Source organism: Odocoileus virginianus, chromosome 6, assembly GCF_023699985.2.
Source record: "Odocoileus virginianus isolate 20LAN1187 ecotype Illinois chromosome 6, Ovbor_1.2, whole genome shotgun sequence".
Lineage (NCBI taxonomy): Eukaryota > Metazoa > Chordata > Mammalia > Artiodactyla > Cervidae > Odocoileus > Odocoileus virginianus.
In genome coordinates this window covers 7,469,256-7,489,084 of record NC_069679.1, presented here as the reverse complement: position 1 = coordinate 7,489,084, position 19,829 = coordinate 7,469,256, and the positions used below count along the sequence as shown (strand labels likewise).

General features: G+C 41.4%; 1 protein-coding gene across 3 annotated transcripts in view; it reads left to right on the top strand.

The window, feature by feature from the left end:
• The window catches only part of AAGAB (alpha and gamma adaptin binding protein), a 74,204-nt gene extending 56,566 nt beyond the window's left edge, over positions 1-17,638 (top strand). For 2 of the 3 annotated variants that reach the window (XM_070468699.1, XM_020910717.2), the window contains 5 exons: positions 8,578-8,660; positions 9,478-9,571; positions 14,667-14,771; positions 15,225-15,274; positions 15,894-17,638. In XM_070468699.1, the coding sequence (XP_070324800.1) occupies positions 8,578-8,660; positions 9,478-9,571; positions 14,667-14,771; positions 15,225-15,274; positions 15,894-15,971 (410 nt within the window). In that variant the 3' untranslated portion in view covers positions 15,972-17,638. The remainder of the gene's footprint in view (positions 1-8,577; positions 8,661-9,477; positions 9,572-14,666; positions 14,772-15,224; positions 15,275-15,893) is intronic. The other variant, XM_070468698.1, reaches the window with a different exon arrangement.
• Positions 17,639-19,829: the final 2,191 nt, after the last annotated feature.

The following is a 19,829-nucleotide window of genomic DNA, read 5'->3' as shown; positions in this document are numbered from 1 at the left end:
CATGATGAAAGCAGCTGAGAAACAGTGAGCTGAAGGATCAGGTGGTATATACTAAACTCTTCAGTTCAGTTCAGTTCAGTCGCTCAGTCATGTCCCACTCTTTGTGACCCCATGGACTGCAGTATGCCAGGCCTCTCTGTCCGTCATCAACTCCCAGAGTTTACTCAGACTCATGTCCCTTGAGTCGGTGATGCCATCCAACCATCTCATCCTCTGTCGTCCCCTTCTCCTCCCGCCTTCAATCTTTCCCAGCTTCAGGGTCTTCTCCAATGAGTCAGCTCTTCACATCAGGTGGCCAGAGTATTGGAGTTTCAGCATCAGTCATTCCAATGAACACTCAGGACTGATTTCCTTTAAGATGGACTGGTGGGATCTCCTAGCTGTCCAAGGGACTCTCAAGAGTCCTCTCCAACACCACACTTCAAAAGCATCATTTCTTCGGCACTCAGCTTTCTTTATATTCCAACTGTCACATCGTGCATGACTACTGGAAAAACCATAGCTTTGACTAGACGGACCTTTGTTGGCAAAATAATGTCTCTGCTTTTTAATATCCTGTCCTTGGAGCAAATTCCCAGATGTCACTGTGTTCACTGTAAAGGTCAAACTTCTAGAGAGGTCAGAGTTTGCACTGTATGCATTAAAGCCTTCAGATGGTCCAGGAAATGAAGTTGTTAGAAATGCCTGTACACCTTGGTAGGGTTTTTTAGATGTCTCTATCCATGTCAGTTTGTTCAACCTGTATAATACTCCCCGTACTGTCTTGCCTTCCATTTACTCTACTTGAAAATTGATATAAGAAAAGGGATGTCAGTAAAATCTCAGCTGCCTACTTGAGTTACCCTCAGCTCCTGTGAGAGCCAGCTTATGGCTATGGAGACTTAGCATTTGGGGGTTTTTTAGAGTTGGATAATGTCCTCTTGTTATCATGAAAGAGAACTGACTGGGGGCAGTGCTTTATGCCAAATGTGACAGATTTTTAAAGTTGATTCCCCCCCACTCCCACTTCCCTTTTTAGTCTCCAGTGTAGCTGTCTTCTCTTTCCATTTGCCTGGTGCACCAGGAAACCTAGTGACAGACTCCTTTGTTATCTTTGGATGATCAAGGCATCTTGCTCAGTGCTATGCCTTGAACTTGGGGAAGTGAAGTGTTAGTCATTCAGTCATGTCCAACTCTTTGCAACCCTGTGGACTATAGCCCACCAGGCTCCTCTGTCCATGAAATTCTCCAGGCAAGACTACTGGAGTGGGTTGCCACTTCCTTCTCCAGAGGATCTTCCTGACCCAGGGATTGAACCTGGATCTCTTGCATTGCCGGCAGATTATTTACTGTTATGACTTGGTTTTAATTTCAAGGAAAAGAAGATGGTTAGTAGAAGACTGATGAGTTTTGTTTTGTTTCAGGTAAAGCTGTCACTTGTTTCGCATAGGAATGTAGCATTATGTGTAGTGTCCTTGTTTAGAGTGTCAGTTTAATGTTACCCTCAACCCCCCACCACCATCAGTCGCAGGCTTTGTCACCCGATCGCTGGTACCACAGAGGATTTAGTTGGCTCTTGGGTGTTCAGTGGGTTTTTGTTTGTTTATTTTTGTTTTTTTGTTTTTTTATAAATACCACCACTGAGGGATGGGCTAGGAAGGGAAATTCTGTGATCTTTTACTGTTCCTAATCAGTGAAGGAGGGATTAGACTAAATAAATACTACAGGGTTGTAACAGTTATCTCCCAGTGGTAAGCAGTAATTGTGGAGATTGGATTTAGAAGCTCTGAAAATTTCAGTGTATTATAATATTGACTATCCAGTGATGCATGTGGGTAAAGATTAAGTGGAATTTTAATGTTAGAAACAATCCTTTCATATGGTTTTCTGTGTTTTCCCATTATAAATGAAAAGATTGGTCATCTATTAATGTATGTTCTCCGGAATGTACTTGCTCCAGAATGTACTTGCTAGAATGTATTTGTTAGATACCATGGCAGAAATCCCAGTCCATTTTTAAGGCATCCTTTGCAACTGATGTACAGAGCAGTGTCAGTAATTGAGCACCAAAACATAAGGTTTCTCTGGCTGCCTGATACCTGGGTTACTCTCCTGAGAAAGCAGATGGCTAGTACCTTTAATATAACTTTTTTCTAATAGTTGAAAAAAATGATGATTAAAAATTGAATTTAATGTTACAGAAAACAAAATAACATCAAATTAGTGAATGGAAGAATGGTTAATGAAGAGGATTCTAATGGGGTCTGTCTCTGCCTGGGTGATTTTGGGAAAATGGCATCATGTTGCTGGACTCCACTTTCCTAACCTCTAGGATAGAGTAGAATTACATCAACATAATGTTCTGTGGAACTGAGTTCCTTGAGACAGAATGAGTTGTTCCTCTTTTTTTTATTCCAGCACCTAATATTGTGGAACTGAAAAAAATTATTTGAATAATCTGTCAGTACTCTCACTGTGAATGTTGTGGTCAAAAATAAAATGTGATGTATTAATACATTGATTTTTTAGGTAGAATGCATAATTTGGTGGAGGAGATTGTGTTGTAAGAGCAAAAGGGGAAGGAAGAATTGCGACAAATTAGAGAAGATAGAAGGCAGTAAATGTATGAGTAAAATAATGAGATTTTGTTCTTAAAAAATCACCCCCAAAATTGTCCTTAGGCAAATAAATGGTGGGAAATCTCTTCAAATTAGTCACCACGAAGGCACTGCAGGCTTCCTTCTATGACCCCCTTGCAAAACATTTTTGTAGTCATTCTTTGGAATTATTTTTAGAGATGGTTATGAGCCACATAAGAAAAATCATCTTTTTGTTTGTTTCATTTGCTCTCATTAATCCCCACACTGGTTCTGAATTTTTTTTTTTTAAACTTGATTCTAAACATTCCTTTGAGGATTTTCAAGAGTGTGCTTTAGGCTCCGGAGAAGGGACTCATAGTAGAACCACTTTTGGAATTAGTATAAAGCTTTCCTTTACATCTTTGGAAAAAAACATTCTGATATTTAATTCAGTTTATTAAGAATTTGTGTGTATGCATGCACAGGAAAAAAAGAATAGAAGGGCATATGCTGAGTTAACTGGCATCTTTGATTATTTAGTTTTCTTCCCTATGCTTTTCTCTATTTTACAAATTTTCTACAAAGAACATATTTACAGTCAGGAAAAAAGGCAAAAAAAATATAGTGTGGTTTTTTTCTGGTCACGCTTATTACATGTCAGGTATTGGGAGAGACAGTTCTTCACTTGTGAGCATGTGTCACAGGTGTCAGAGATTGACTTTTCTGAATTCAAAGCTGGTGATGGAGCGAGATTTAGTGCTTAAGCCTATTTTTCTAAAGATGTGCTGTCTTTAATAATATACTTTATAATATTACCCTTTTCAAGCAGTAGTTTAGAAAAAGAGAATAAGTCAGTTCTGATTCTTCTGTGATTTTAAGAACATGTCAGTTCCATTTGTCAAAACGGAAGTGGAATGTGAGATAAAAGTATACACTTACTTTCCTAATACTAGTGAAATCATTTTGGATGGAGTACTGTATTTGCATAACAGTTTTTATGCAAATAGTATGGTATGTTTTAAAAATATTATTTAAAAATATATGCATCTTCTGTGTATAAGTTGAGGTATCTTAGTTATGGTAAATTTGATCATCTTATCACATGGGTAGAAAAGAAAACATTTTGTGGGGAGAGAAAGGGGATGTAAAGAATACTTAAAATACAAGAAAACTTGAACTTTGTATGATGAGATGATGCCAAATAATTGGTGCTTTAAAGAAATAAAAGCTGGGGATTTCCCTGGTGGTCCAGTGGTTAAGACTGTGCTTCCAATGCAGGAGGTGCAGGTTTGATCCCTGGTCAAGCAACTAAGATCCCACATGCTATGTGATACAGCCAAAGACATAAAGGAATAAAAGCTAAAATATGAACACAGAAAATATATAACGTATCATCTAAGACATTTTGGGGGCGTAGTCATGGAAATTCAAATATTGTGAGCAATACATATAAATTTGAAGTATAAAACCTTCTGTCATGCTTGCAGCCTCTGTCTAACAGCATGTCAGGCTGTCAGCGGATATCTCAGCATCCCCCCTTGTAGGCTTAGCACTGTGCTGTGGGCTGTGCAAGGTGGAAGAACCCTGAACTCCTGTCTCTGTCTGCAAGGAGTTTCTGACAGCAGATAGACTCAAGATAGGTGTTTTTGCTACCACAGTGAGGACTACAAGGCAGATGGCATGGAGGAGCTGAAATCATTCAGAGAAGTTTCCCATTGTAGGGAGAGGATGTTTGTAATGCTGACAGGATATAAAGATTGACTCCTGAGTGCTTTTATTACTTTTCCATTGAAAAGTCCTTGCAAGAAATTACTTAAAACCTGAGCATTTTAGGCCCAAATTTCCTGTCCTAATTAGATTTATATCAGTGGTTCTTAATTCAAGGTAGTTTTGCCCCCACCCTAGGGACATTTGGCAGCGCCACAGGTATTTGTTAGTATAGGTGGGGATGTACAGGACGCCCCCATACACACTCAAATGTCGCAAGTGGTGAATTTGAGAAACCCTTGTCTGCATATCCTGAAGGCACAGTGAAGGGACACTGGGGCTAACCACCTGTCTGTCACTGGTTTTATGCGACCAGTGCCTCCAGGAGTTAAGGGGGCTGGGCTAGGATAAGTTAGTGAGAGGCACTGAAGCGGCGTGTAATTAATTATTCATTTCTCAGCTGTTCATCTTATTTCAGTTGAAATCAGCCTAAACCAGGGATATAATAAAGGATTACAGACAAAAAAGAGAACTATATGTGAATAAAAGGAAATCTTTTTGCACTTGATCCAAGTTTGTGTCATCATATTCAATATTTGTAGTGTCATATTTAGTATTTGTATAGTAAGCATTTAATGCTTCTTTGCTCTTTATGTGATACCTTTGGCCTTAATGGAAATTAAATGGGATGGAGATTTTTAAAAATAGTTTTATTTATTTATGTTTGGCTGTGCTGGACCTTCGTTGCTGTGTGGGCTTTTCTTTAGTTGCAGCAAGCAGGGCCTCCTCTCTAGTTGCAGTGCATGGGCTTCTCACTGCAGTGGCTTCTCTTGCTGCGGAGCAATGGGTGTAGGGCATACAGGCTTTCACTAGGTGGGGTGCCTGGGCTCAGTAGTTGCCACCCCCCGGGCTCCAGAGCACAGGCTCAGTAGTTGTGGTAGTTGTAGTTGTGGCTTAGTCTTCCCCTGCATGTGGGATCTTCATGGATCAGGGATCGAACTGTCCCTTCCACTGAGCCACCAGGGAAGCCCTAAAATTGGAATTAATTAGAATCAGAGAGTTCTGAATTTCACATTAAGGTTCTAGTTGTGTGACTTAGAAGAAGTTACCTAATCTCTTTGAGTTATAGTTTACTCTGTTAGAAAAAAAAGATAAAACCTCGATTCATGTTGATATTTGACAGAAACCAACGCAATACTGTAAAGCAGTTATCCTTAAATTAAAAATAAATAATTTTAAAAAATTTGTAGAAGATAAATAACAGTGTGCCTTTAGATTTATAAAGAGATATCCAAATAATTTCATATATTTCCACAAGGCTTGAATTTTCCATTTCTAATCTTTATTCTAGATGCTATGGTTTTGTTTCTGACATTTCCTTGAGGAATTCTATGCAGATGACCAGTACTGAATTAGTGTTTTTAGGACCAGAGTTTAATATACTTACTATTCCTTCTAGAAGAATTTAATTTACATCACTTAACAACTTCCCATTTCTGTAGCTCTGAAGTTCCAGAAGAATCAGTTGAGTAGACAGATTTATTCCTTCTTAGTCTGGTATTTTGTGGCATCAGTAAAACCAGAGATGCTAAAGCCAGTTTCAACAGCTATCAGCTAAAAGAATATAAATTCTTAACAGGGATGACATTTCCATGCCCCGAATCCTGGGGAGAAAAATCTGGCAAACAAGACAAGATTTAGGTGATTCTTGCCTGTTAGAACAGTAGTTTTACAGTGGGTGCACATGGGTAGAGTTTTGCTAAACATTGAACTTGGGGAAAAATGGAAAGTTTGTTTAAAACCATGGGTGTTTAAAACATCCAGGTTTTTTGAGTAACATTAACGTGCTTTTATAATTGTGAAAATTTGTCTCTAACTTGCTTAAAATACAAGCAATAGAACATAGTGAACTCATGTTAGTTGGCCAAATTCTCTATTGTTTATAAGAAAATACTGAGCCAGAGTTCTTCCAGCTTTTATTAGCCTGAAACCTGATTATAAATTCATGATCATCTATAGATCTTAAAAGGATTTTGGAATTTTTGGTTCTTATTTTTCTATGAAGTAACTTAAAATACCTAATTCAGAGTTGACTGTCAAGAGAAGCTGAAGAATGCCACTTGACTTCATCAAATCACAAACCTCTAGAGCAGAAAGGGCCTTGACAACCATTCTAGCAACGCTCTTTTTTTTTTTAAACAGATCAGAAAATTGAGACACAGAAAGATTGACTTGTCCAAAGTCACACTTGTAGGTCAAGCCTATTTGACCACTAGCCCTGTCTTCTTCCCACCTATTTTTACTCTCTTCATAATTTTATTCATTATTAGAATGGGACAGTCAGGGTTTTTTTTGTTGTGGTGGTGGTTAAACACACATAGCATTTAATCATTAAAAGTTTTATCTTTAAATAGGCAAACACATGAATATGGAACAAAAGTCAAAAGGTACACAAAGGTTTACGGTTTGCAGTGATGAGGCCAACTCCCTTGCTCTCCTGTCCATCCCAGATCCCTTCCTTGGAGGCAGCCACTATAAAGAATGAGGGATTTTAAATAGAGCGTTTGGGTCTAAATAGCACGTCTAAACTGACATTGTAGTATATCATTCTTCACGGATTGCAGTCTGGCCTGCCAAGTTTAGGTAATGCCCAACAAAGGAAAAACATAAGCCATGGAATTGGGATGTGGAGAAAATTGTGCACTGATTTGAAAATTACCCAAAGTCCAAGTGATTTCCAGTAATGGAAGTGAAGGCTCTCTTACATCAGTACTCTGTTACTCAGATAATGTCTTTTGTGCAAAGAGCCTGAAGTATTTTTTAAGAATTCTCATGTATCCTCATGACATGTAAAATCCCTGAGTGGTGCATAACTACTTTCAGCTGCTTTAGAGTCTATACCACATTGGCCACAAAAAAGAATTATGTTGATGTTTGAACAAACACCCCCAGGCTGTGTGAAACCATCAGTGTGGGACATCACATGGATCTGCTTTTCTCAGCCTCTGAGCCGCCGTGGCCTGCCTTGATGAAACCTTCGTGTCTGGTCCTTGGAGGGGGAGTACCCAGGCATCAGGCCTGGAGAATTCCTCACCACGTGGGCAGGTGGCTGAGGGGCGAGGGGAGTTCCAGGAGTACATGTGCACCTTTTGTTGTGGAGCAGGGAAGGCAGCAGGCTCTTGGTACTGCCTGGTGCCTTTGTCGCCTTAAAGCATAGGTGCTGACTTGGGTATTGGTAGGTGCCTGCCCACGTGCTAAGAGGTCAGCCTGGAAAAAGCTGCAGGTCTAGACTCCACGTGCCCCAGTCAGGCTTAACCCAGTTTCCAAGGCAGACCTCCCCAAGTGAAAAGGGGGACGAGTAGCTGCAAGTGCTTATCTTTCTGTGGTGCTCTGTGTGACTTAGGACAGGTTTCACCCAGTAGGGGAGAAGGCCTTGAAAGTTCATAGGTTGTTTGAAGAGAGCTGAGGATGGAGCCAGGGAAGCCACAGGGAAGAAAGTGGAGGAGGAGGAAATCATCTTTTTGAGAGAGCAGTTCTGTGACTTCTGTGCTGCTGGACTCTTATTAAATTAGGGGTTTCACATCCACTCTCGAGCAGTGGGTTTTTGTTTTGGGGGCTGTTTATTGTTGTTTGGCTTTCCCTCCAGTTTTCCTGATTCTGAGGATTTTCCTGGGCTTCCCTGATGGCTCAGTGATAAAGAACACGCCTGCCAATGCAGGAGGAGATGCTGGTTTGATCTCTGGGTCGGGAAGATCCCCTGGAGAAGAGAATGGCTATCCTCTCCAGTATTCTTGCCTGGAGAATCCCATGGACAGAGGAGCCTGGTGGGCTACAGTCCATGGGGTCGCAAAGAGTCAGACACCACTGAGTGACTAACACTACCTAATAAATATAAATACTGAAAGTATTGGGAACCTTAACTGAATTAAACAGAACTTAATTTCAAGAAAGCATGAATGTTCATTTTCATCTGGTAATGATGCCTTGACATTGATTCTTTTTAATGTTTTTTAATTGTTTAGACACTGAAATATTAGTTCATAGTAGCCATTAAAATATCAGTGCTGTTAATCTTTGCAAGCAGAACTACTGAGCAGCCTTTCGTTATAACGGCCCTGCCAAATATTTGATCTGGACTAATACTCTGATTTCAAAGTTATTCAGAATTTAGAGGATTTTGTAATTAATAGTAACTATTTTTTATAGCTAAAACTTTCATAACAAGGAAATAGCTGTTATTTCATCATCACAGTCATTTTAACAGCTTTACATGTAAATAAAACATTTCACTGATTGTATTTTTTCTGTTCAGAGAGGAACCAAGGCCTTAACCTTCTCAGCTCATTGACTGGAGCAAACCATAGCATTGGATCAGCAGAGACCTGCCACTCAGAGGTAAAGATTTTTCCTGGATCTTTTCTCTGCTTTGGCTTTTATTTCTACTCGTCATTATGAATCTCTACACCATTCACCATTTTTTCCTTTCCAATTAAGAAGTGGTAGAGAATATCCAGAATAGATACAAGGAGCCTGCTGCCTGTTAAGAGCAGGCTAGATTGGTATTAAAGCAGTAAGCCCTTTCAAGATGTTTACAATTTGGGCTATTCCATGTGTTTTTGCTTGAGTGCTTTTAAAAACATGCTAGAATTTCCTTGAGGCTGAAGTTGCCCCCCAGATCTTCAAATATAAAACAAAAGTCATGGTTCTTTTAAGTACTTCTTATGTACTCTATGATCTGAGGCAGGTCCTTGTCCTTAACGAGCTTAATAGGCTGACTTCAGGCCTCTGTCCTCAAGGACTCTGGTCCGTGTCCGCCTTGGTCGGCATGCTGGAATCATGAGCACATTATGCAGTGCCACATTGTCTTCCCAGGACCTTCTTCTTCCGTCTCTGGGCTGTTTTGTGGTAGGATTGTGTACATTTTCAGGTTTTGAGTAAAACATGATTTGAAACAAAACAAGCAATATGTTTTTAATAGTCAAAAGCAAAATCATAGCACTTGTGTATCCTTGAGGAAAAACACCCCCAGATTAGTGAATCCTTGGCCCTTTTTCACATAATGTGGCCTTGATCCTTCTTCCGTCCCTCCTTGTGTCTAGCTCCTCTTCCTGCCTCTAAAGCTGAGCATTGCGTGGACTGTGTGCCTTTTTGGAGGTAGCGCGGAAGCAGCCTCCAGTTAGACTGTGGCTCTTGTGTGTCTGTCTCTCCACAGCCCTGTGAGCCGGCAGCAGCGAGGACCGAGTCCCTCTCGGACCATCGAGGGGCCGCTTCTGACACGGCAGACGTGCAGGTCGATAGCGTTGTGGGTGAGTGCCGAGCGGCTGCCAAGTGAGAGCGCTGTGGAGCTTGCCAAGCCGGTGCATGGGGCACACATCATCCAGAGGGAGACTGCCTTTAGACGAGGATGAGGGAAGGACGTCCACCATTGATACTGTTCAGCTGCTAGGTCGTGTCCGACTCTCTTGCAACCCCATGGACTGTAACCCTCCAGGCTCCATGGGATTTCCCAGGTAAGAGTATTGGAGTGGGTTGCCATTTCCTTCTCCAGGGGATCTTCCGTACCTCGTGATCGAACCTTTGTCACCTATAATGGATCCTTTGCCACTGAGCCACCATGGAAGTCCAGGGACGTCAGCAGTGACCCCCAGATGAATGTGGGCCTTGTGGACGGCTGTCAGAAAAAGCAGGGAGAGTAAATACATTGCAGTGCAAATCTGCGGGCACCACCGATTCTCTCAGCAGAATCTGATTGAGATTATCGTAAAGTAGGTAGAACCAGGTAGTGAACAGCTTTATATCTCCATATTCCACCATTTTTCATGGTATTTTACAGCAGTCAGAATTGGTAACAAGAATAATGTAGTTTTATAAGCCCTCTCATATCCTTTTAAAGTTCTTTTATGTCCACATTCTCATTTGGTAATGAAGTTTGGCAGAGAAGTTATTTTTCAAAGATGAAGGTGCAGCCCAGAGCAGTTTAATAACTTGTGCAAGGGCATCGAACAAGAAAGTCTTGGAGCTGAAACTGAAAAGCAGTTTGTCCAAAAAGCTAGAAAGCCAGGGTGCTTAGTTGACAATAACTGTAAATGTTCTTTTGTTGGGAAACTACTCACATCACTACTACTTTTAATGCCACGGAGGGCCCATGTGCAATAATAAGTCTTAAAAAATTTTTTTTCTGTTCATAAACTAATCCATACAGAAAACTAATTGGTTATAGAAACATATTAAGAAGAAAAAATTGTGTATAACTTAATTTCTCTCCAGTTTATTCAATCTTGTCCTCTCAGTTGAACCCTTTATATTAGCTTTGAGACCTACTAAAGTCCCTGCCATGAGAACAAACCATTGACCACACAGAAGAAGATGGGAAGATAAGAACTAACCTAAAGAACTCGGGGAAATGGTATCCTAACTGGATGCCATAAGCCAGAAACTAAAAGAACTGAACAGAAATCCTACACTCTACTTAATAAATATGATTCTTACAGGGATATGGGTTTACAATTCTGAAGATAAATATAGTTTACATATATTATGGTTGAAAAAATAAGAAAATATAGCATAGAGAAAGAGAGCTAGGTTTCTCACTGTCAGAGAAAGAAGTTACAAATAAGGAAAGGTGAAGGCTGGGTTGAATCCTTTGGTACTGAACTAGAATTGAAGGTATCAGTATGAACTCTTGGTTTGTTAAAATATAGTTTGAGCAGTGGAGAAATAAATACAGAAAACGTGTATGGATGTGTGGTCTTCCCAGGTGGCGGCAGTGGGAAAGAACCTGCTTGCCAATGCAGGAGACATAAGAGATCCGAGTTCTATCCCTGGGTCAGGAAGATCCCCTGGAGAAGGGAACGGCAGCCCACTCCAGTATTCTTGCCTGGGAAATCCCAAGGACAGAGGAGCCTGGCTGACTACAGTCCATAAGGTTACAAAGTGTCAGACACGACTGCAGTGACTTGGCACACACGCAGGCGTGCATGTGTAAGTGCACACACACACATACACACATATATTTCCTAGCTCTGTCCACTAGGAGGGTCTAGAAGCAATAATACTCTAATAGTGGTGGAGACACTTAGCACTTAGATCTTGGTTTCTAAATACCATTCTCCAAGAAAAGATACCAGGGCTACTTGGAGAAGTGTGTGATTCAGGGCTGGGGCAGGAAGAATGAAGGGTGAACCTGAAGCATCTCATGGTGCCAGAAAGTAAAGTGAAAGTCACTCAGTCGTGTCCAACTCTTTGCAACCCCATGGACTATATAGTCCATGGAATTCTCCAGGCCAGAATACTGGAGTAGGTAGCCTTTCCCTTCTCCAGGGGATCTTCCCAACCCAAGGATCGAACCTAAGTCTCCCACATTGCAGGCAGATTCTTTACCAGCTGAGCCACAGGAGAAGCCCTAGAATTCTGGAGTGGTTAGCCTATCCCTTCTCCAACAAATCTTCCCGACCCAGGAATTGAACCGAGATCTCCTGCATTGCAGGCGGATTCTTTACTAACTGAGCTATGTGGGAAGCCAGAAAGTAAGGAAATGCTCAAAAAAGGATGAGGGCATGTTGAAAGGTCACAGGAACCAACCTGAAAGCATTTCCAATGGCTAACGCTGGAAGATTTTGACAAGCAACAAAAATTAACATTAGTATTAGGCTGTAATCTATAAAATAAAATGTATACCCATGAATCCATACTAATTTAAATAAATAATTGAATAAATACATACCTGGAAAAGAAAGGGCTGCTACTCCTCCTAGAAGAATTACAGTTGATAAATGTAGACATTATGAGGGAAATAGAAAATCACCGTTAGCCACACTTTACAGTAATAGTCATTGCAGGCAAGATCCACTGATAGATGGTGAAATTAGTAGATGAACATTTGAGAAGAAATACAACATTTCCATAGTCAAAAAATATCTTTTCCAAAGGGAGAATAGTAACCGTATACTGGAAAAACCTGGCAAGTACCCCTTTAAGGGGTGAAGGTTACGTCACCAGTAATGACATATTTACGTCTCCTCTCAATATGATGCACTGAAAGGGTACTCACGTCTGTGGTGTTCCCGCCAAAGGTCCATAACCTCAGTTGTAAGAAAACATCAGACAAACCCAAATTAAGGGGCATTACACAAAATAACTGGCCAGTACTCTGCAGAAGTGTCAAAACCATGAACGACAAAGACTCAGGAACGATCACGAACGGGAGAAGACTAAGCTAAGCGGGTCTGACGGCTTAGTGCTGTGTAGAGCCCTGCAGCGAATCCTGAAACAGAAAAAAGATACTAGTGGAAAAACTGATGAAGGTTGAGTGAAGTATGTGGTTAGTAGCACTGTTCCACTATTAACTTCTTGATGTTTATACTTGTACATAGTTACGTAAGATGTTACCAGTAAGGGGGGGGTGGGGGAACGGCGTATTGGAATGCTCTATACTATTTTTGCAACTTTTTTTATAAGAGTAAAATTATTTCAGATTTCTTTAAAAAAGGCAAAACCAAACCAGCGAAAGTAAAACACTTTCCCTCCCCCACATCTTCCTCCTCTCTTCACTTATTTCCATTCCCCAGCTCATTCTCATCGAGCTCTTGTTCCCATTTTCCGCTAAAACAGCTCACCAACAACTTCTGTGCTGCTCGATCTAACTGATGTCCTCCTGTCCCCATCTTGACCTAAGAGGTCGAGGCAGCATTTGGTGTTATGAATCAGTCCCTTTCTGAAGCATTAGCTTCTCTTCATTCAACCAGCACCTCTCCTGGTCTTCTTCCTACCTCTCTGATGATTCCTTCTCTTCGTTTGGAAGAGTACTCTCCCTTACCCAGCCTTTAAATATCTCCATTCCTCAGTGTTCATCTAAGCTCCTCTTCCAAACCTGTATTTCAGCATGAAGTGATTCTACCATATCCATAGTTCAAATAACATGTATACAGGTAAATCACAATTTTTTTTGTCTCTAGCCCTGTATAGCAACTGCCACCACAACACACCCATTGAACGAAAACAGATTTATTAACCAGAAGTATTTTTAACATCAGATAATCTGTATAGTATTATAGTAGATGCCAAGAGTCATGTTATCCTTGTCTTCAAGGAGCCTAGAGTCTAAACAGTGCAGAGGCAGGCCTTGTAATGTAATGGGTAAAGTCACGGACTGGGCGTCCTGGGCAGCTGGGTATGACTCCTGACTCTGCCACTAGTAGTGACATGACCTTGAGTAAGTTATTTAGCTTTCCTTAGTTTCGGTAGGGCCTTAGTTTCCCCTTCTGTAACGTAAGGGTAAGAAATCTTTCCTCACAATGCTGTTGCAAAAATGAAATGGAGTTGTGTCAGTTAAAGCACTCAGCAGTGGAGGGAGACAAGGCTGTCTTTCTCTCTTACTGTGGTAAATATTATAGTAGTGGTGGACAGACGTGATAATACAGAGTAGTGTGTGTCAGTGCCAAGACAGCTCTGTAAACACCAATTGTGGGATGAATCTTAAGGAAGGAGACGTGTGAGTTGGGATGGTCAGGGAAGACATCCTACAAGTGGCCAGCCTGGAGTGGAGGCTGAGTGAAAATTCTGACTAAAAACAACGTTTGATAAAGAAACCACATGCTGGTGCAGAAATAGTAAAGGATTTGTGGTAAGAAAATAGGAATTTAGATGGGCTCTGCCTTTGAATAGCTCTAATTTTAGAAGATTTCATTTTTAAACCCAGGTTGCTTCATGTGTAAATTGTGGACCGTGGTATCTGTCCTAACCACCTTATATGGTTGTCAGTAACAGATGTGAAAATAGTTGTTGTCCAGTAAAGTATGGTATAAATTTCAGGCATTTATTGAATCTGCATATCTTAGTACAGGGTGTGGGCTTTAGAAATTGGAAACACGTAAGTCTGAATCCTGGCTTCCCAGGTGGCTCACCAGTAAAGAATCTGCCTGCCAGTGCAGGAACTGCAGGAGATGCGGGTTTGATCCTTGGGTTGGAAAGATCCCCTGGAAGAGGAAATGGCAACCCATTTCTAGTATTCTTGCCTGGAAAATCCCATGGACAGAGGAGCCTGGCAGGCTGCAGATCGCAAAGAGTCAGGACCGAGCATGCACACATGCATCAATCTGACCCCAAGGTCACACTTACTAGCTGTGACCCAGAGTAAGATCACTTCTCTTTGTACTCTAGTTTTCTCAGGAAAGGTAGAAACAGAATTCTTTGCCCCATTGCAGTTATGTCAAAGATAAACGAGTCCCTGTTCATTTGTGAGGGCTGGCTAGCAGCCAGGCAGGATACAGCACCAGGAGCTGTATAGCTGGCCCGTGCTGGGCCCTCGTTCAGTGGTGACTTGCGTCCAAGCCAGACTCATTGCTGTAGGATTCTGGGTATTTAGCACATACATAAATACTGTGTGGCAAATCCTTATTGCAGATCCCATGTTAGACCTGGACATTCAAGAACTTGCCAGTCTTACTACAGGCGGAGGAGATTTGGAGAACTTTGAAAGACTGTTTTCAAAGTTAAAAGAAATGAAAGGTAATTGGATCCATTGGGTCTTACAGGTTTCTGTAGTGATGCTCCTGTCTTATCTAGTACGATTTTACTTTGTAACTGCTAACAGCACTCTATGCTTTGGCCTCATCTGAGAAATGCAGATACTGTGGGACTGTGCCATCCTCTGTGGGTAAAAGTTTCTTTAGGAAAATTCTCCTCTTTTTTCATTCTTTTTCTTTTTCCTTTCCCTTCTTCTCTTGCCTGTTTCTTGCAGTCTGTCTCATTACCATGGAGTCAGTAAGATCCCTACCAGTTTACTCACATCATTCCCATCTGGAGGGTTTGGAAGACTTAAACTATCTAACAGCTGTAATGACTCCACCATAAACATGTGTTTTCGCAACCCATCTCCCATCTTCTAGTGTTAGAACATCTATGCACTCCAGATTCTCCTGTGCGATTAGATGAATTTCTTAAGATATATTTTCCCCCTAGACAAGGCTGCGACGCTTCCTCACGAGCAAAGAAAGATGCATGCAGAAAAGGTGAGAAAATTAGTCAGGTATTTACATACTTACGGCAGGTCCAGTGCTGTAAGAATTATATGTCACACTTGTTTACTTCTAAATTGTCTTACTGTGAAGTTTCTGTTGGATATTCACTTATGATTAATTGAATATTTAGTTGCTGCCATCAGGCCAGGATTTTCCAATGTATGTTGAGTGACGTGGAACATTGAAGCTCAGAATGTTTGCCTTCCTAGCTGTTAGGCTGGAAAACTCTTGAGTTATTTTGTTTGGGTTGGTTTGGTTATTACCAACACATGTTCCTGGCAAGAAATGTATATGGTTTATGGTATCCCATTGTATGACTGTGTCATAACTTACTTATCCACTTCCCCTTTGCACATTTCAGTCATGTGCCTTTTTTTTTGTAGTGAAGTTCATATCCCTATACGTCTCCTATGTATACAGTTCTGATATCCTCAGTATAAAGTCTAGGAATAGAAGTCGTGGATCAGGGTGCTTAGGGGTTTTGATAGATGTTGCCAGAGCACTGAAGGGTGCGGTGTAGAATTTTAAGTCCTAATCAGTTCTGTGTGTGACATGAAACTAGCTGAAGTTTAGGTGTTCCCTGAAATCTGTTGCTTGCTTCTCTCCACAGGTGGCCAAAGCCTTCTGGATGGCAATTGGGGGAGACAGAGATGAAATTGAAGGCCTTTCTTCTGATGAAGAGCACTAAATCATTCATGCTAGGGCTGGCCTAACTAAGACCCTAGTGCCCTCTCCCTGAGATTCTTCTCTCTTCCACCCAGTCATCTTTTGCTGAGCTAACCAGCATTGTGTTGGCTGCCTGACTTGTTTATAGGGTCCCATTAATTTTAGTTTTTAGTAGAGGGTAAAGCAGAAGTCTCTTCTCCCTCGGTATATTGTAAGGGAGTGAGAAATTTTCAAATAACATTTTTTTTTGTTCTAGGAACGGGAGTGGGGTAAGCCTCAAAGGCCTGTGTGATTTGCGCTAGTTAAAGAAGAAAAACCACCACCCAGCTTCCCTGGTCAGTCTTTTGAGGAGCATTCCCTGTGTTCATGTTGATCCCTGCAGATCAGGAGTTTTCTGGTTTTCTCTTTGAAGGAGCTTGCTGCTGGAGGTTTGATGCTTTTGGTGGGAGGAAAGGAAGAAACTGCAGGTTTAATCTGTGATGTAGTACAGATTATGGGTCAGCCACTGGCCCTCGGGTTAGTCTCTAGCTTAAAAAAAAGGCATCTGGGCATTTCATTTGAAATACAGTAATCTGACTTCTTGGTAGAAAGTATTGAGAAACCAGTGTGAATTTTTAGACTATAATAAATGATGCAAAGGTTTTCTACTCTGGTGGGGATAAAAATAAACCCTTCCCTACCAAGTTGTGGGCAGGGGTGGGGGTAGGACATGGGTAAGAGAAACTTAAGGAATTCCCTGTATAGGCCATTGAATCAGTATGATCCTAGCCTGAGACTTTTGCATTAGTATTACCATGTAGAAACTTTTCTTTCTTAGAGTTTGCTACTTGAGATGGCAGAGATGTGTTGTCACAGTTGATACCCTCAGAACAAGGGGAGTTTCCTCTTCTTTCTCTGAATGCCAGAGATCACTGCCCGAAAGTAACACTTAAGTGGGACTTGGTGGGAAGGCATGCAGAACGCTAGGCAATGAATCCCTCAGTACCTGTGTTACTTCCAGGGCTGAGGAGTTGGGCTGCAGGGACACGGATCTCCACGGGGGAAAGTTCCCAGAAGAGTGGCAAATGCAGAAATGAAACCCTTATTTCTGTCTGTTTAGGGACTGCGTAATGCACGTCATGAGCCTTCAGCCTGCCGTGGCTCCCAGCTGTCTCGGCACACGGGCTGAGACCTGCTACTGGCCTGGTGTGGGTGTGAACCCCATAGGTCACCAGCAGAAACAAATTTCAGACCTGTCTGTGCAACACCTTTTCAGCACTGCGGAACCTGCTACAGAAGGCAGAAGGAACGGAATGCTCCAGGGTCCTGGCCGGAGCGGCCACAGGATGGAAGGTTTCAGTGAGTGGGGTGTTCAGAGAGAGCCATTCGAGGGAACATTGGCGGCCGTCTTCCTTGATAACTTTTTTCTTTTTCTTTAACTGTTCTGAGGGTCTTTGAGACTGTAGTTTACCACTATTCCAGCACCGTTTCTTTGAGGTGACCGCGTTGGCCATTGAGGGGGAGTGTAAGGAAAGTCAGCTCTGGGGCTGCAAAGTGAAAGGTGGAGCAAGTTTTTCTTAAAATCTGAAAGGTTTCAGAGAACACACTAGGTCACATGGTTTGGGAAAACAGACTATAAAAAGCTGTGAACTTGATCTTGTGGATTAAACAAAGCCAGGTGATTAAAATGTGATTTATTTGTAAACCCTGCTTATGTGTATTTTTGTGATTTTGTTTTTTAGTAGAGGATGTGGGTGGGGGCAGGAGCCTTCCTTCATTGGATTAGACATAAATAGCAATAATCTGTTCGTCAAACTCACTGTTTTAAATCTACCATTCATGTGTATAATACCATGTTTTCAGGGTCTCAGCTATCTAGGGGCATTGGCCCCTTCTGGGTGACATGTGAGATTAAAGTGTACAGTAGTAACTACTAAAGGGCCTTTTAAGAAGCAAGATTATGAGCTAATAGTGAAACAGAAATTGCAGACTCTCCAAAGTGACCTGTGTACATGCCACCACAAGTTATTATGGACTGTCCACCTGGGATTTAAAACAAGAGCCTCGGCTTTTTTCCCCCTTAAACATTTTTCTATTTGTGTAACACAGCATCTGGCACAAACTGGGCCCTTAAGTTTGGTTTGGATTTTCATTTGATTTTTTGATGGCTATGATTGCAAAGTTTTAAGGTCTGTGAGTGTTGGGAGGTAGGGAGAGACAAGAATAAACTTTTTTTTCCTGAGAAAATTGTATATTATGTAATAATTTTAGAGTGATGAAGACATAGATATTTTTATAATTTTAAAATATGTTATCCTGCCAGAATATGAGAAGATTGACAGAACCACGTCTGCTTTCTGTCTATTTATAGAACTTGGCCACATCTAGTTCAGAGAAGCAGGAGATTCAGGGAAGCTAGACTTAGATGGCTGAGTAATATGGGATGTGGTTCAAGGAGCATAGAGCATGTCAGGCCATTACTGCAAACTGCTTATAACATGGGAAATGTGATCTACAGCTAACTTCGTGTTCCCGCCGTGGAGAACTGGGGGTAAATGGTTTTGCTGTGGCCCATCAGGTTCTCTCTACCTTGGGCCAGTCTCTTAACAATGGTCATTAAGAGAGCACGTGGTGTGCCCCTTGGCCTGCCTTGGCTTGCTATGAAAAAACAGTCTTAGAAGAATCACTGTCTAAGGGTAAGATGAGAGCTCCCTGAGCTATTCTGAGCTGAAGTGTTTGCTGATGCAAAGCTAAATTTAGCCAACATCTGTCCAGTGTGGTCAGAAGTTTGATTCATTGAACATTCTGATTGATGGAGACAGTGCCAGGGAATGCTGGATGAGTTAAGAGTCACCCTTCCCCCTCCCCCCCCCCCCAAAAAAAAACTTTTAAAACAGAGGAGACAATTTAGCTACAGCCTTCTATCATTAAATACCCATCTTATAGAGGACTGTAGGCAGAGAAAATGTGAAAAATCAGGTCAGGTGTAATCCTGCATCCCTTAGTGCAGGATTGGTTTAAAAACAATTAACTTGCCCATAATTTGTGTGTTCCTGAAAGCATCATGCTGACCGTGCAGGGCAAAGTTCTAGTTTTCTTTTTTTTTTTTTTAAGTTCTGGTTTTGATTTAAATTCCACTTGGGGTTTAGGTTAGTGATTTATCCTTGGACCTTTGGACTGTGAGCTCTTGCAGAAGGGGTCTTAGAAATATTCTAAGTTATATTTTATGCCTGTTTTTAACATCACCAGTCTTGCTCTTAATCTGGGCGTCTTTATTCAGGGTTAAGTGTGTGTGATAGTTCTTCTAATATAGGAAGTATCTTTCTTGATTCTGAGGTGTGTCTCTGATTTGCACAATGAAGACTTGAAAAGAGGTAATACCACCAGTGTGATCTTTTTGTTGGAACTGATGGGAGCTGGTCTGGTTCTTAAGTAAGTGCTGTTCTACTGTGTTTCCTGTTGGAAAAGTATTGATTCAAAAACTGGACCTAATGGTTACAACTAACTGCATCTTTGGAAAACAGGTTTGGGAAGAAAAAAAATTTCTTTTTCCTCTGAGGTCCTTTTTCATGTGTGTCTGTGTTGATAGGCTTAAATAGTTGAGCCTCACAGCTGCAAATCTGGGAAGAATACCTGGGTCACAGAAAGCCTCCCAGGTTCTCTCCTGTGAAGCATGTGGCCTACCCCTGCCTCTCTTTCTTTCATTGACCAGGTGGCTTTGATGGTCCAAAGTGTGGGCTGAATGAGGCTTGAGGTAGGAACTTTGTGGAAACAGCAGCATAATTTAGGAGAGATGAGTTTCTTCTTCTGAAGCCCCAAGACATGGTCTGCATCATTCCTGTTGCTCCAGGAAAGTCTCAGGAAGTCATTAATGGTTTTAGAAGGCCTCAGACCTGACGTT